The following is a 17,651-nucleotide window of genomic DNA, read 5'->3' as shown; positions in this document are numbered from 1 at the left end:
TGGGGGGAGTGGTGTGGGTGGTGAGTGATGTAGGTGGGGGGAGTGATGTGGGTGGGGGGAGTGATGTGGGGGAGTGATGTGGGTGGGGGGAGTGATGTGGGGGAGTGATGTGGGTGGGTGAGGGTGATGTGGGTGGGGGGAGTGATGTGGGTGGGGTGAGTGATGTGGGTGGTGAGGGTGATGTGGGTGGGGGGAGTGATGTGGGTGGGGGGAGTGATGTGGGTGGGGTGAGTGATGTGGGTGGGGTGAGTGATGTGGGTGGGGTGAGTGATGTGGGTGGTGAGGGTGATGTGGGTGGGGGGAGTGATGTGGGTGGGTGAGTGATGCGGGTGGGGGGAGTGATGTGGGTGGGGGGAGTGATGTGGGTGGTGAGGGTGATGTGGGTGGGGGGAGTGATGTGGGTGGTGAGGGTGATGTGGTGGGGGGAGTGATGTGGGTGGGTGAGTGATGCGGGTGGGGGGAGTGATGTGGATGGTGAGGGTGATGTGGGTGGTGAGAGTGATGTGGGTGGGGGGAGTGATGTGGGTGGGGGAGTGATGTGGGTGGGGTGAGTGATGTGGGTGGTGAGAGTGATGTGGGTGGGGGGAGTGATGTGGGTGGGGGGAGTGATGTGGGTGGGGGGAGTGATGTGGGTGGGGGGAGTGATGTGGGTGGGGGGAGTGATGTGGGTGGTGAGGGTGATGTGGGTGGTGAGGGTGATGTGGGTGGGGTGAGTGATGTGGATGGTGAGGGTGATGTGGGTTGTGAGGGTGATGTGGGTGGGTGAGGGTGATGTGGGTGTGAGAATGGTTGCTCGGTGGTGTTTTCTGAAAGTGGTTAAGTGCTGATGATGCTGTTGGGAGAGGGCTTTGCAGGCTTCACTGCTGACGATATCGCTTCTGACGCTGCTGCTGCTGCTACTGAGAGTGATGTTAATTTGCTGTGAATGGTAGCCAGGTGGAGCTGGTTGCTACGGATGCTATAGGTCGTTGCGAATGCGATGTTGGTAGTGGTTGGAAGCGATGTGTCGCGATCATAACACACAAAGTGTGTGCCACGATTGAACCGCAATCGTTTGCTCATCTCGTGAAGGAGCAGACATCACACAGGCTCCGATTGTACTCGCGGCGGCGGCTTCTGGCTGGGACATCGAACAAAGACGGCCACTGCATCGCGGTGCTTTCAGATGCGCTTCTGCGGCCGTCTGGAACGCTCTTCCTTCCGATGTTCGGAAGCCACTGGGAGCTATGAACTTTTAAATCGTCATCTCGATTGAAAACTCATCTCCGATTAGCACAATTAGCTACGCACGATGCGACAAAAGTTAGACACATACATAGACTCACACATAGACCCATAAACTCACAAAGAGATCCATAGACTCACACAGAGACCCATAGACTCACACAGAGACCCATAGACTCACGCAGAGACCCATAGACTCACACAGAGACCCATAGACTCACACAGAGACCCATAGAATCACACAGATATCCATAGACTCACACAGAGACCCATAGACTCACCCATAGACCCATATACCCACACAGAGACCCATATACCCACACAGAGATCCATAGACTCACATAGAGACCCATAGACTCACACAGAGACCCATAGACTCACACAGCGACCCATAGACTCACACAGAGACCCATAGACTCACACAGAGACCCATAGACTCACACAGAGACTAATAGACTCACACAGAGACCCATAGACTCACACAGATACCAATAGACTCACACAGAAACCCATAGACTCACACAGAGACCTATATACCCACACAGAGACCCATAGACTCACACAGAGACCCATAGACTCACACAGATATCCATATAACCACACAGAGACCCATAGACTCACACAGAGACCCATAGACTCACTCATAGACCCATAGACTCACCCGTAGACCCATATACCCACACAGCGACCCATAGACTCGCACAGAGACCCATAGACTCACCCATAGACCCATATACCCACACAGAGACCCATATACCCACAGAGACCCATAGACTCACACAGAGACCCATAGACTCACCCATAGACCCATATACCCACACAGCGACCCATATACCCACAGAGACCCATAGACTCACACAGCGACCCATAGACTCGCACAGAGACCCATAGACTCACACAGAGACCCATAGACTCACACAGAGACCCATAGACCCATAGACTCACCCGTAGACCCATATACCCACACAGAGACCCATAAACTCATACAGAGACCCATAGACTCACACAGAGACCCATAGACTCACACAGAGACCCATAGACTCACACAGAGACCCATAGACTCACACAGAGACACATAGACTCACACAGAGACCCATAGACTCACACAGAGATCCATAGACACACACAGATACCCATAGACTCACACAGAGACCCATAGACTCACACAGAGATCCATAGACTCACACAGAGACACATAGACTCACACAGAGACCCATAGGCTCACACAGAGATCCATAGACTCACATAGAGACCCATAGACTCACACAGAGACTCATAGACTCACACACAGACCCATAGTTTGTCGTCCTTCCCTCGCACCTCCGATGAGTACGGTTGGCTCCGTACGATGCGAAAAAAGTTAATCATACCTACATACATGTGGTAGTAATGGTGAGTACTATGGGGTGGTGGTGGTGCTATGGGTAGAGTGGTTGTTGGGGGTTCACGATGCTAAAGGTGGGGGGGGAGAGGGGGGTGACTTGGGAATTAAAGGGGAATATCGGAGCTGACAGCTCAGACTGCCGATCGCTTCAATATGCCCCACGTGGCTCCTTACGCACGTGTTTGTACACAGCATTGCGTATCACACACACACACGCACTGCACTGCACATTGCAATGCATACCTAGTGTAGGTAGGTGTATGGATGGATAGGCAGGTGTGTGTGTGTGTGTGGATGATGAGTGGAGTGGATATGGGTAGCCGAGGGAGTAGGTAAGTTGGTGTATGTGGAGGTGTTTGTATGGGTGTCTAGGTAGGTGGGTGGGTATATGGATAGGCAGGTGTGTGAATGAGTGGATGGGTAGGCAGGGGATAAAGTAGGTGGGTGTATGGGTAGGTGGGTGTTTGTATTGGTGGGTGGGTGTGTGGCCGAGTGGATGGGTAGGCAGGGGAGTGGGTAGGTGGGTGTATGGGTAGGTAGGTGAGTGTGCGCGTAGGCGAGTAGGTACGTGGATGGGTGGGTGTTTAGGTGAGCAGTCGTATCGTGTTGATTTGAAGCTTTCGTGACTGCAGGAATCCATACTCTTTGGTTCTTTCGGTAAAAGTCACGTAGGTAGAAAAATAAAAAAAATAAAAATCACGACTGTTTCGAACGCAACACAAGCGCTCGTCTTCAGTTAAAAATCGCGACGAGGGAGCTGCACGAAGCAGACGTCGCAGCTGTAGCGATTTTCACCTGAAGACGGGGGCTTCTGTTGCGTTCGAAACAGTCGTGATTTAAATTTCGATTTAAAGCTTTCGTGACTGCAGGGATTCATCTTCTTGGTTCTTTCGGTAAAGTCACGTAGAATGGAAATAATAAAATAATAAAAATAAAACATTATTATGTTTTATTCTTATTATTTTATTATTTCCATTCCACTTGACTTTACCGAAAGAACCAAGAAGATTAAATAATAAAATAATATAATAAAAATAAAACATAATTATTATGTTTTATTCTTATTATTTTATTATTTCCATTCTACGTGACTTTACCGAAAGAACCAAGAAGATGAATCCCTGCAGTCACGAAAGTTTTAAATCGAAATATTATTGTTATTTTTGATTATTATTATTATTATTTTAAAGGCCATTTAACACATGAAGGCACGGTCCCCTGTCACGTATTCCATTCTTATTATTGCTATCTCAACATTGAGGTATTTGTCAATGTACTTTATTATTGGATGAAGTTCCCTACCGGTTGTGTGGATTGTACGACCATACTTCACCACGCTGGTGTGCGTGTGTTCATGAAGGCCTTTTTGCGTCACCCCGCCACCCACCCACCCACCCGATCTGGACAAGAGGCTTGTGAGAGGCACGCAGCCCCGGCGGAGTAACTGCGGTACAGAATCAGAATATTGATTCATGCTGGAGGAATCCGATGAGCTATAAAGATCTTCTTCCCAGTCATGTCCAGTCACCGGATAGAAGCCCTCCGTATCAGCCACGTGTCCAGCGAGACGTGTAACAACAACACGTGCACCCACGCGCACTGACCGACGTGGTGAAGTATGGTCAACCCCCCCCACCCACCCCCTACCTCCCCGATTACACTGGTCAACAACAACAAAAAATTCTGGCCTGGACTTTTGCAGCTGTTTTAGACTAATTTCAGGGTGCTGATTCCTAATCTGATCTCATATTTGCTCTATCACATCTCATTTTAATGCTATCGGCATACCCCATCTTCATTGATTTTACCCGAAATTAACTCTGTCACTTATGATTGCAAGTTGTTGCGTGTCGGTGACTGCTTTAGTGTTAAAAAATGGTGCTGTATTTTTAGGATAGTGTTTATAATATTATTTTATGTAGATATCCACATTTATTTAATATTTTTCTTCCGCAGTTTTTATTGAAAATGCAATATTTGATATCTCAACAACCTGATATGATAGACAAAAAATGATGCCGGATTTGTAATCAGCACCCCAAAATAACCTTAAACCCGTTGGAATACCTTACGCCAGAAAAAAGTGTGTTGACCAGTGTAAACTACGGCGCTTTAAACCACAACTGCCAGTGAATTCTTGATCCACCGCCCGGGCGATCGACTGAGAATGTGAACGAGCAGCTGCGTGGACCGCCAGGCATCACCGGGGTACGTCCAACCGATAGAGACGGAGCGCTGAAATCAATCCGCGTGGCAGGAGGTGCCAGGTGGATTTGCAGCGTCTCGCGCTAACAGGCAGCGCGCAAACAGCACGCTGACCCAGCAACAGCAGCACGCGATCGTGATCATCACCATCATCACCCGCCGCGTCTGTCTGTCTGTGTGCGTGGGTGGAGGAGGGGTAGCTACGAACCCGGCGGCCCACGACTCCCTTCTAACGGCCACCAACACCAGTGACGATCATCTGAACCCGGTCGTGCGCCTCCACTAGGTCGACTCAGCCTCAAATGGGTGCCTGACGCGATGTGTGAACTTTTACACCACTCGGGAGACAAAGGCGGCCGGACGTGGCGATGGTCACCCGCCCTCTATTGTGCGGCCTTCATAGGAGCTGCTTGCTAGCAGCACTTTGCCCCGACAGTCTGTTTAGGCTACACGGGGGATCTTTGTCTTTGTGAGCAGCGCACGTGTCCATGCTGTTGCCACCTTCTCGATCGTCCACACAAACCCGGACAAGAGGTCTTGGTGAGCACGATGGGGTTTTTTGGTCCAATACTAAAATAAACTATTTTTATTTTAGCAGCTAAGGCGCACTCAGTTATATACATACGTAGCGTATTTCTTTGAAGCGACCAGGCCACAAATGGTAGGACAACGATGTGGCTTATCATCATGGGGGAATTTACATCAGGCAAGCACTCTAAACGGGTGATATTAAATGTGGAACGGAAAAGACGGATACGCGCAAACTACAAATATACAGCAGCAGGCGTCAGAGTTGGGATCTAACCGACGACCTCCTGTGTACCAAGCGAGGTAGTTAACATCTCCTAGCCACTGTAGCGCCACTGTGCGGCAAACCGCAATCAAGTTCAACGCAGCAACGCCAGTGCCACATCTCGCTACAAATCAATTCCCGCTGCCACCCGACACAGAGTTCGCGATTCCCGAACCGTACCGGGTCAAACCGGGACAGGTGGCAACCCTTGATAGCAGCGTCGTGAAATCTCAGGATTGTGTGGAACGCCTTCCTTGAACCAGCAGTGGATCGTGCATCGCTCACGGTGGTGAAGACGGTGGTGGTGATGTCGGGTGGCGGAGGGTCTGACGACACTCATCAGGCGAGATCGCGTTTCAAGTTTGTTTTGTCAAATCGTGTGAGAACCTACGATACCCAGATGGGCGTCCCAATACCGTAACGAATCTCTGGGCATCAGAATCACGATCTTGATTTATCACGGAGAAATCCGATGATCTGTGAAGCCTCTTTTTTTCACAGATCTTCAGTCGGGGCGAATCAGAAAGTTCGTCTTCCAGTATGGGGCTATTATTGCCGCTGTGTGAGTCGTCTAGCCTAGGGGCACCCCCAGTGGCAGCTGCCCCTGGGAATCAGTCTTCCAGTCGGGAGTGATGAGTGCCGCTGTGTGTGTGTGTAGTCCAGATTGAGCCATTCGTCTTTTCAAATCTGGGCCACTGAAGTGGGCACACGACTGCCTGCCTCTTGCAAACGACGTCTCGTGACCTTTCACGTTCGCTGTGCGGCTGAAGCAGATGGCGCAGAGACGTAATTGCCGTAGTATCATCATCACGATCAGCATCATCATGATCACCACCGTCACGATTGTCATCACGATCATCATCACGATCATCATTATCACGGTCATCATCATCATCATCACGATCATCATCACGATCAGCATCATCCTGATCACCACCATCACGATCATCATCATCACGATCAGCATCATCATGATCATCATCGACATCTCCACCATCATCATCACGATCATCATCAACATCATCACGATCACCATCATCACGATCATCATCATGATCATCATCATGATCACCACCATCACGATCATCATCACGATCATCATCACGATCAGCATCATCACGATCATCATTATCACGGTCATCATCACGATCATCATCATCATCATCCAAACCATCATCATCACGACCATCGTCACGATCAGCATCATCATGAACACCATCATCATCACAACCATCATCATCACGATCATCGTCACGATCATCATCATCACAACCATCATCACGACCATCGTCACGATCATCATCATCATCATCACGATCACGATCATCGTCACAATCATCATCATCATCGCGATCGGAATCATCAGAATCTTTATTCAGACTGCAGGAGGAATCCGATGAGCTATGAAGCTCTGTTTCACTGGTGTCTAGCAGGGACGGGTCAGCGAGTTACAGCAACAAACAAAACAACAACCCCCCGTTAGGAGTGCAGAGTGGAGGAAAAGTAAGCAAGTTAATAAACACAAATAACAAATAAAGTATAAACATTGCAGAAGTACATACATTGCACCTCCGATGGCCAGGGTTGACTACGTACGGTGCGAACGAAGTTCAACACACACACACACACCTTCCTGTCGATTCTTCAACACTTAACAGAAAGCTCCTACGTCAGCAGTCATCACGCTGTGTCTGTTTCACACCTGATGATGGTTGCTTGTGTTGCGATCGAAACGTCGTGATCTATTGTTTTTTTCTACCCACTTGACTTTACCGAAAGAACCAGACAGTATGGATTCCTGCAGTCACGAAAGCTTCAAATCAACACTTAAAAGCAAGCTTGGGGCACGGCAGCAAAACAACAACAACAGCCACGTACCGCACTAAGACAACAACAACAACACACACACAAATATTAAATATAGGCTGCCAAGCTTGGTGGTGTTCATTCAGACGCTGTCTTTCCGACAGACATGTTCTTCACCTGAGGACGGCTGCTTGCGTTGTGGCCGAAACGTCGTGAGAATTGTATTATTTTATTATATTTTATTTTTATTATTTTATTACTTCCCTTCTACGTGACTTTACCGAAAGAACCAAGAAGATGAATCCCTGCAGTCACGAAAGCTTTAAATCGCAATTTAACACACACACAGTCGCCTTGATTTAACTACAACAACAACAACAACAGCCACGGACCGCACCAAGACAACACCAACAACAACAACACACAGTCCCTTGATTTAACAACAACAACAACAGCCCGCACCAAGACAACAACACCAACAACAACAACACACACAGTCCCTTGATTTAACAACAACAACAGCCCGCACCAAGACAACACCAACAACACCAACAACACAGTCCCTTGTTTTAACAACAACAACAACATATACAATCGAACCAATCGATCAAGGGGACGCGTCCTTTCGCCGTGCGCGCGTGCAGGTACGGTGGCGTGGATCTGAGCGCGGGCACGCGTCGCAAGAACGCGACGCGCGAGACGACGGCGACGCTCAAGGCGTGGCTCTACGAACATCGCAAGAACCCGTACCCCACCAAGGGCGAGAAGATCATGCTGGCCATCATCACCAAGATGACCCTGACGCAGGTCTCCACGTGGTTCGCCAACGCTCGCCGGCGTCTCAAGAAGGAGAACAAGATGACGTGGTCGCCGCGGAGCCGGCCCGGCGATGAGAGTGGAGGGAAAGATGAATGCCGGAGGGATGTGGACCGCGAACAGCAGCAGCAGGAGGAGGAGGAGGATGAGGAACAGGAGGCTGCTGCTGCTGCTGCGGCGGTGGTGGTGGACAAGAGAGGAGTCGTGAAGTGTTTTGTGTCAGGTGAGTGAGTGATTGTGTCTGTGTGTGGCCACCCACCCCTCGTGTGCCGTTCCGGCCTTCATAGGTGCTCGCTAACAGCACTTGCCGCTGCAGCCTAAGGCTATACGGGGCATCTTTGTCTGTGTGTGTGGCCACCCACCCCTCGTGTGCCGTTCCGGCCTTCATAGGTGCTCGCTAACAGCACTTGCCGCTGCAGCCTAAGGCTATACGGGGCATCTTTGTCTGTGTGTGTGGCCACCCACCCCTCGTGTGCCGTTCCGGCCTTCATAGGTGCTCGCTAACAGAACTTGCCGCTGCAGCCTAAGGCTATACGGGGGATCTTTGTCTGTGTGTGTGGCCACCCACCCCTCGTGTGCCGTTCCGGCCTTCATAGGTGCTCGCTAACAGAACTTGCCGCTGCAGCCTAAGGCTATACGGGGGATCTTTGTCTGTGTGTGTGGCCACCCACCCCTCGTGTGCCGTTCCGGCCTTCATAGGTGCTCGCTAACAGAACTTGCCGCTGCAGCCTAAGGCTATACGGGGCATCTTTGTCTGTGTGTGTGGCCACCCACTCCCTCGTGTGCCGTTCCGGCCTTCATAGGTGCTCGCTAACAGCACTTGCCGCTGCAGCCTAAGGCTATACGGGGCATCTTTGTCTGTGTGTGTGGCCACCCACTCCCTCGTGTGCCGTTCCGGCCTTCATAGGTGCTCGCTAACAGAACTTGCCGCTGCAGCCTAAGGCTATACGGGGCATCTTTGTCTGTGTGTGTGGCCACCCACCCCTCGTGTGCCGTTCCGGCCTTAATAGGTGCTCGCTAACAAAACTTGCCGCTGCAGCCTAAGGCTATACGGGGCATCTTTGTCTGTGTGTGTGGCCACCCACTCCCTCGTGTGCCGTTCCGGCCTTCATAGGTGCTCGCTAACAGCACTTGCCGCTGCAGCCTAAGGCTATACGGGGCATCTTTGTCTGTGTGTGTGGCCACCCACTCCCTCGTGTGCCGTTCCGGCCTTCATAGGTGCTCGCTAACAGAACTTGCCGCTGCAGCCTAAGGCTATACGGGGCATCTTTGTCTGTGTGTGTGGCCACTCACCCCCTCGGCCTTCATAGGTGCTCGCTAACAGCACTTGGCCCTACAGCCTAAGGCTATACGGGGGGATCTTTGTCTGTGTCTGTGGGTCGCCGCAGTGCAGCGGTTAGCACGCTGCGCTACGAACCCGGCGACCCGAGTTCGATTCCCGCTCAAGGCCGACACCCGTGACGATGATCTGAACCGATGCTGGGCCTCCCCTAGGTCGACTCAGCCTCAAATGAGTACCTGGTGCGGTGTGTAAAATCATCGCCACTGGGGAGACAAAGGAGGCCGGGCGTGGTGTTGGCCACCCACCTCCTCGTGTACCGTGCCGGCCTTCATAGGTGCTCGCTAACAGCACTTGCCCCAACAGTCTGTTAAGGCTACACGGGGGATCTTTGTGTGGGTAATTCTAGATTTGAAGCTTTCGTGACTGCAAGGATTCATACTCTTAGGTTTTTTTTCGGTAAAGTCACGTAGGTAAAACATAAAATTAAAAGTTAATAAAAGTAATGATGGGAATAAAATAAAATAATAAATCACGACGTTTCGGAGGCAACACAAGTCTCCGTCATCAGGTGGGACCGTCACAGCTAAAATTACTGCATCAAGTGTGTGGGCATGCAAGTGTGTGTGGGTATGCAGGTGTGTGGGTGTGCAGGTGCTATGGGTGTGTGGGTGTGCAGGTGTGTGTGGGTATGCAGGTGTGTGTGGGTATGCAGGTGTGCAGGTGTGCAGGTGTACAGGTGTGTGTGTGCAGGTGTATGGGTGTGTGGGTGTGCAGGTGGGTGTGGGTATGCAGGTGTGTGTGGGTATGCAGGTGTGTGTGGGTTTCTGATTTGCAGTGCGTACGTGTTGGGCGGTGGCGCAGTGGTTAGCGAACCAGACGACGAACTCAAAGACCCGACCCAGGATGAGAATGATGGCGATAATTGCAATTTATGGGGCAGAATAAGGAGCTGGTCATGACGATGATGATAGTGACATGACGATGATTTGAATAACAACGGTGGTGACTATGACTATGCAAACGACGATCATCATTAGGATTGTATATCGTCAAACTGTTAGGTCAAGCTGATACCTCATGAACCCAAACTCCAGTCCTCTCGGCCCCACCACCCCCACCATGCTTCCTCCGTCTTTACGCGGTCACCAATTTGCTCCCCATTTCAGCTCGTGCCAGGCTTCACGCGCCCGATGATTGGTCAACACGATCCAATGTGCTCGCGCTCAGCAATTAACGCTGACTGCGTTAACGTTGCCGATTCTCGTTCAGATTGAGACCTCGGTGTGCGTGGTGTACACGTGTTGCGTGTGTCTGTGTGTGTATACCGTGTGTGTATGTCTACACGTGTACTGTGTGCGTATGTGTACACGTGTGTGTGTCCACGTGTGTGTGTACACGCGTTTACCGTATGTCTGTGTGTACCATGTGTGTATGTGTACACGTGTGTGTGTGTGTGTTTACCTATGTCTGTGTGCACCGTGTGTGTATATGTACACGTGTGTGTGTGCATTTACCGTATGTCTGTGTGTACCGTGTGTGTATGTGTACACATGTACCGTATGTGTGTGTACATGTGTTCCGTGTTTGTGTGTACACGTGTAATGTGTGTGATTGTGTACACGTGTGTGTGTAAGCATTTACTGTATGTCTTGTGTACCGTGTGTGTGTGTACACGTGTACTGTGAGTGTGTGTACACGTGTACTGTGTGTGTGCACACGTGTACTGTGTGTGTGTGTACACGTGTACTGTGTGTACACGTGTTCTGTGTGTGTACACGTGTTCTGTGTGTGTACACGTGTACACGTGTCACTGTGTGTGTACACGTGTACTGTGTGTGTACACGTGTACTGTGTGTGTACACGTGTACTGTGTGTGATTGTGTACACGTGTCACTGTGTGATTGTGTACACGTGTTCACTGTGTGTGTGTCTACGTGTACTGTGCGTGTCCACGTGTACTGTGTGTGTGTGTACACGTGTACTGTGTGTGATTGTGTCCACGCGTTCCACGTGTTCCCACCACGTGACGCAGACAGCGCGCCACGTGGGACGAGTTTAACAATCATCAGGCGCGTTCAGCCGCAAACGAGTTGATTTGTATTTGAGAGCGGAGTAACTTAGTAGACGCAGGACAGAAGGAGCGCAGTGGTGGGTGACCCGCGAGGACTCTGACCATGATGATGACGATGATGATAACGCTAATATGCGAATTGTGTTCTGACATTCATAAATCAGAATATGTATTTAGAGTGGAGGGATCCGATGAGCTGTGAAGCTCTTTGTCAGAATATTACGGCAACAAACGATACAAAAAAACACGATAGCAGTGCACAGTCTAGGAAAGGTAAGCACAAAAATAACACACTTTTATTTATTTTACTAGATAAAGCCGACTGAATTATCAGCTTCTTTTTCGCAAGCGAACTGGCCACAAATGACAGCCCCTACCAAACACGCTTCGAAACCACTACCCTGAAAAATGAGAAAATAAAAAAATCACGACGTTTCATACCAAAATAATAATTTAGAAAAATTCACCGCGTTCCAAACACTTCATTTCCTTGAACTTTCACCTATGCATCCCTTCTGTTTCCCCTACCACTCCCTCCCCCACTCCCTCGCACCCCCCTCTGCCCACTACCCCCTCCTCTACCCCCTCGTCGCCCTACCCCCTCGGTAACATCAATTCCCTGCCCAGCAGAGAGACATTCCTCCGTTCTTATGACAGCCTTCTCCGGGCCAAGGAAGTGATTACGAACTCGCCGCTAATCGCTTTAGATATAAGGAGACATCAAACAGAACTCACACACACGTGTGTACACACACACATAAACATACACATACATGTGTGTACCATACACACGCAAAGATCTCCCGTGTAGCCTTAACAGACTGTTGGGGCAAGTGCTGTTAGCGAGCACCTATAAAGGCCGGCACGGCACACGAGGGAGTGGGTGGGTGGCCAGCACCAAGCCCGGCCGCCTTTGTCTCCCTAGTGGCGATGTTTGCACACCGCACCAGGTACTCATTTGAGGCTGAGTCGACCTAGGGGAGGCCCAGGACCGGTTCAGATAATCGTCACTGGTGTTGGCCGTGAGCGGGATTCGAACGGGATCGTAGGGCAGCGCGCTAACCGCTACACTACCGCTCCCCACAAATGCACACACACACACCCTACACACACACACCATACACACACACACATCCTACACACACACACACCCTACACACACACCCTACACACACACACACACACCCTACACACACACACCCTACACACACACACCCTACACAAACACACCCTACACACACACACCCTACACACACACACCATACACACACACACACCCTACACACACACACACCCTACACACACACCCTGCACACACACACACCCTACACACACACCATACACACACACACACCATACACACGCACACCCTACACACACACACACCCTACACACACACACCCTACACACACACACACACACCACACACACACCCTACACACACACACACCCTAAACACACACACACTACACACACACGCACCCTACACACACACACCCTACACACACTCACACCCTACACACACACCCTACACACACACCCTACATACACCCTACACACACACACCCTACACACACACACACACACGCGCATTTACATGTACCAACAAGACAAAGATCCCCCGTATAGCCTCAGACTATTGGGGAAAGTGGCGTCATCGAGCCCCTCCTCAAGCCAAAGTGTTCGGCATACGAAGCGGTGGGGTGTGCAGAACGGCGCCCGGCCGCCTTTGTCTCTCCCCGTGTTGATGTCTAAACGTTGCGCTTTGAGGGCGAATGTGCGCGTAACAGCCTTCACACACACCCTACACACACACACCCTACACACACACACACCCTACACACACACACACACCCTACACACACACACACCCTACACCCTACACACACACCCTACACACACACACACACCCTACACACACACACCCTACACACACACACACCCTACACACACGCACACACCCTACACACACACACGCACACACCCGGCCCACGTGACGCTAAGGGGTCAAGGTCAGGAGGTCGTAGACGGCATCACACCACGCCATCGCTTCCTTCCTTCTGCCAGGTCCCGTAGTCATTAGACGCATGCGTCAGAGCATCGCCACGACCACGACGCAGTGGGTACTTTCTCGAGGACACACCTGCCTGCCTGCGTGTGTGTGTGTGTGTTTAGACAAAGGGGGTCGGGCGTGGTGCTGGCCACCCACCCCCTCGTGTACCGTTCCGGCCTTCATAGGTGCTCGCTAACAGCACTTGCCCCTACAGTCTGTGAAGGCTATACGGGGGATCTTTGTCTTTGTGTTTAGACAAAGGCGGTCGGGCGTGGTGCTGGCCACCCACCCCCTCGTGTACCGTTCCGGCCTTCATAGGTGCTCGCTAACAGCACTTGCCCCTACAGTCTGTTAAGGCTATACGGGGGATCTTTGTCTTTGTGTTTAGACAAAGGCGGTCGGGCGTGGTGCTGGCCACCCACCCCCTCGTGTACCGTTCCGGCCTTCATAGGTGCTCGCTAACAGCACTTGCCCCTACAGTCTGTTAAGGCTATACGGGGGATCTTTGTCTTTGTTTAGACTTAAAACGTCCTGTGAGTGCAGGAATTCATATCCTTGGTTGTGTCGGTAAAGTCGCGTAGATAGAAGGCAAACATCGAAATTGAAAGCAACAAAAAACCCCCCACGACGTTTCGATCGCAACACAAGCGGCCTTCTTCAGGTGGAGAGAAAATAAAAGAGAGAAGAGCGCTTGTGTTGTGTTGCGATCGAAACGTCGTGGGGTTTTTTTTTTGCTTTTAATTTCGATTTTTGTTTAATATCCACGTGACTTTACCGAAAGAACCAATAATTACTAAACGTGTTGTTTATATATATATCTCGCGGTTGCCGATTCATAAAGCCCAAAGCCCCCGCTCCGCCCTTAAACAAAGCGGCCAGCAACAAAAAGCCTCTATCGGAAGTGAATGGCTTCTTGAATTGAGCGCGTTTACACCGCGACGTATCAACGCGCTTCTTGGGGAGGGTGAATGAGTGACGCCTGAAGGGACAATTCACGACTCTTTCCTTCCATCTGATCCATCCGCGCGACAAAAAATCAATAATAATAATACGTAAGTTATTGGGTTTTTGTTTTGTTGCACGTCCCTTCTGAGAGTGCGTAATTTCAACGACACTGGCTTTGTAAGAACTTTGCAAAAAGAGATGGTGATGATGATGAGAGGAGGGGATTGCAAAGTAGATCGGTGCGGGGGAAATAGCAGAACGAGAAATGTCGTGACGTGCAATGTGGTGAGCGAGTGGGTGAGTGGGTGAGTTGGTGAGTTAGTGAGTGAGTTAGTGAGTGGGTGAGTGGGTGAGTTGGTGAGTGGGTGAGTTAGTGAGTGGGCGAATGAGTGGGTGAATGAGTGGGTGAGTGAGTGAGTGTGTGAGTGGGTGAGTTAGTGAGTGAGTGGGTGAATGAGTGAGTGGGTGTATGAGTGGGTGAGTGAATGGGTGAGTGAATGAGTGAGTGAGTGGATGGGTTAGTGAGTGGGTGAATGAGCGAGTGGGTGTATGAGTGGGTGAGTGAGTGGGTGAGTTAGTGAGTGAGTAGATGAGTGAGTGGGTGAATGAGTGGGTTAGTGAGTGGGTGAGTGAGTGGGTGAATGAGTGGGTGAGTGTTTCTACTTCGCTACCATTTCGGTCACCCGTTTACCTTGTTGTACACTTCATGAGCATCGCCACTGGGAAGACAAAGGCGGTCGGTGGTGCTGCTGGAAACACCACGCAATCTTGCGCCGCGCCCTGGCGCTTTAATAGGTGCTCGCCAATATCCCTGGGTCCAGTGGTCTAATTCGACATTTGGATTCTTCACGGCGGACTCGAAGTTTCCTCCGGCGTTATTCGGGAAAGAAAAACAAAATAAAACGAGTGAGCCATTGTTTTCCGGCGTCACAGTCTACAATTTGTCCCGCATTGATGAATCACTCGCTAATTACTTAATTAGAGTGGGGGGGGGAATCCACGTGGCCACGTGTCTCCCCTAGCGGCAGACCCAAGTGCACTTTGCGTGCCCGCGCTGCGCCGCACAGGGGCAGCTGCCCCTGTGCGGCGGCGGGGTGGTGGGTGGGGGGTGGTGGTGGTGATGGTGGGGATAGCGGTGGTGGTGATGGTGGTGGTAGTGGTGATGGTGGTGGTAGTGATGGTGGTGGTAGTGGTGGTGGTGATGGTGGGGATAGCCGTGGTGGTGGTAGTGATGGTGGTAGTGATGGTGATGGTGGTGGTAGTGGTGGTGGTGATGGTGTTTGTCTCTCAACAGACCACAACGGTGAGAAAGACCACGGCAAGGGGCACGTTCTGAGCGACCTGGAAGACCTCGACGACGTCGATTCGGACCACCTGGGTGACGACGAGCTGGAGGAAGGTGGACACCTCCAAGCGAAGCGCTTCCACAAGTCCCAGTGCAAGAACTACCCACCGCTAGCGGTGGTGGACGCATCATCCATCAACACCTCCTCCATCGCTGCCTCCAACACATCCACCACGAACAACAACAACAACATCATCATCAGCGGCAGCGGAGGAGGAGGAGGCAGCGGCGTTCAACAGACTTCCGAAAGCATCAAAAGCGTGTTCGCTCTGAGTTGTGGCGAGCCACAAGACAATCTGCAACTTTACGACTCTACCGATCAGCAGCAGCATCAGCAACAACATCACCACCACCACCATCAGCACCATCACCAGCATCATCAGGCGGTCAGCGGTGGTGCCAAGTCGCTGTTGCCGATTGCGTCGGAGAAGCCACGGATTTGGTCTCTGGCCCACACGGTCTCCAGCTGCGACTCCAAATACCCATCGTGTGCAGCGCTTCAACAGTTGCAGCAACAGCAGCAACAGCAGCAGCAGTCGCCTCTGAGCGGCTCGCAGGCAACAGCAGGCACGCTGCTGCAGAGACACCAAAAGTTCCACGCAACCTTGTCGCAGTTGTCACCGCCGTGTTCCGAGCCCGTCGGCTCGTGGCGGCAAGTTGCCGCGGCCGCGTCACCCGAGCAACTTTTGTTGAAAGCAGCCGAACAGAACGGACTGGGCTCCTACCTTCTCGCTCAGCAGCAGCAGCAGCAGCAACAGCAGCAGCAGCTGCAGCAGCAACAACAGCTGCAGCAGCAGCAGCAGCAGCAACAGTTGGCACAGGTTCAGCACGGGCTATTGTCGAGGGCAAGTTGCCAAATGTCAGGACTGCACATGGGAGCTCAACAGCATCAAGAGTTGACTTCTGCCAAGAGCCAAGCGGCCGTCAATTCGCATCGACACTCCACGACGGATGTTGATGCGATTAGAAGTAAGATCCAGGGAACCGAGACGGGGTTTGCCTGGTCCGCGAGACCGTAGTCCTCCTCCTCTCCCCGCCACAGCGTGTGTTAAAGACGAGGGTCAACCGAATATACAACACGGGTTTTTTGGCCTTTTTGAGATCGCGTTAAAAAAACATATAACTGTGTCGTTAAACCCGCTACCACCCGACGCAGGCAATTGGTGTGATGTGTGTCAAGTAAGCGGAGCGTGGCCAATTCGTTACCGGCCATAATCCACGAAAATATTGTATTCAAGCGATCTAACCACGAAACTCCTATATTACGGACGATATTGGTCGCGAAAGCCGACTTCGTGTCACCCGTATAGCCTACGCAGATTGTTGGGGCAGAGTGCCTGAAGGCGATCGCTTTCAAAGTCGCGCCCGCAACGCAATGCGCGGCGGAAAAGCCATCGAGCGGAGTTCCGTTCATCGGCGAACATCGCTGGCGATTGTCCCAGCCGGTCCCGGGTACGCACGCAGGTTGAACTTCTTTTGCACCGTACGTAGCCGACCGAGCTAATGAGTACCTGGCAGAGGTCGCAACCGGGTACCCGATACCCGTACCCTACCCGATACCCGGCTACCCGTACACGGGTAGCCGTTTGCGACCCTGGTGCGGCCGGGTACGGGTACGGGTAGACCGTGAGTCACTGGTGAGTCACCGTTTGTCACTCATTTCGGGTAGGGTACGGGTACGGGTAGGGAACGGGTACCCGTACCCGGCCGGGTATGGGTACGGGTAC

The 17,651-nt window shown here is 51.5% G+C and overlaps 1 protein-coding gene across 1 annotated transcript in view; it reads left to right on the top strand.

Moving 5' to 3' along the window:
- Positions 1-17,107, top strand: part of LOC133354860 (iroquois-class homeodomain protein irx-4-A-like) — a 47,092-nt gene extending 29,985 nt beyond the window's left edge. Inside the window, exons 4-6 of the mRNA XM_061572012.1 lie at positions 8,057-8,451; positions 15,874-16,655; positions 17,081-17,107. Of these exons, the coding sequence (XP_061427996.1) occupies positions 8,057-8,451; positions 15,874-16,655; positions 17,081-17,107 (1,204 nt within the window). The remainder of the gene's footprint in view (positions 1-8,056; positions 8,452-15,873; positions 16,656-17,080) is intronic.
- The last annotated feature ends 544 nt before the right edge of the window (positions 17,108-17,651 follow it).

This window comes from Lethenteron reissneri, chromosome 49, assembly GCF_015708825.2.
Source record: "Lethenteron reissneri isolate LAM-NWPU_2019-01 chromosome 49, ASM1570882v1, whole genome shotgun sequence".
Lineage (NCBI taxonomy): Eukaryota > Metazoa > Chordata > Hyperoartia > Petromyzontiformes > Petromyzontidae > Lethenteron > Lethenteron reissneri.
Note: the sequence above shows the minus strand (reverse complement) of the source record. Positions and strands in the feature narration are given on the sequence as shown.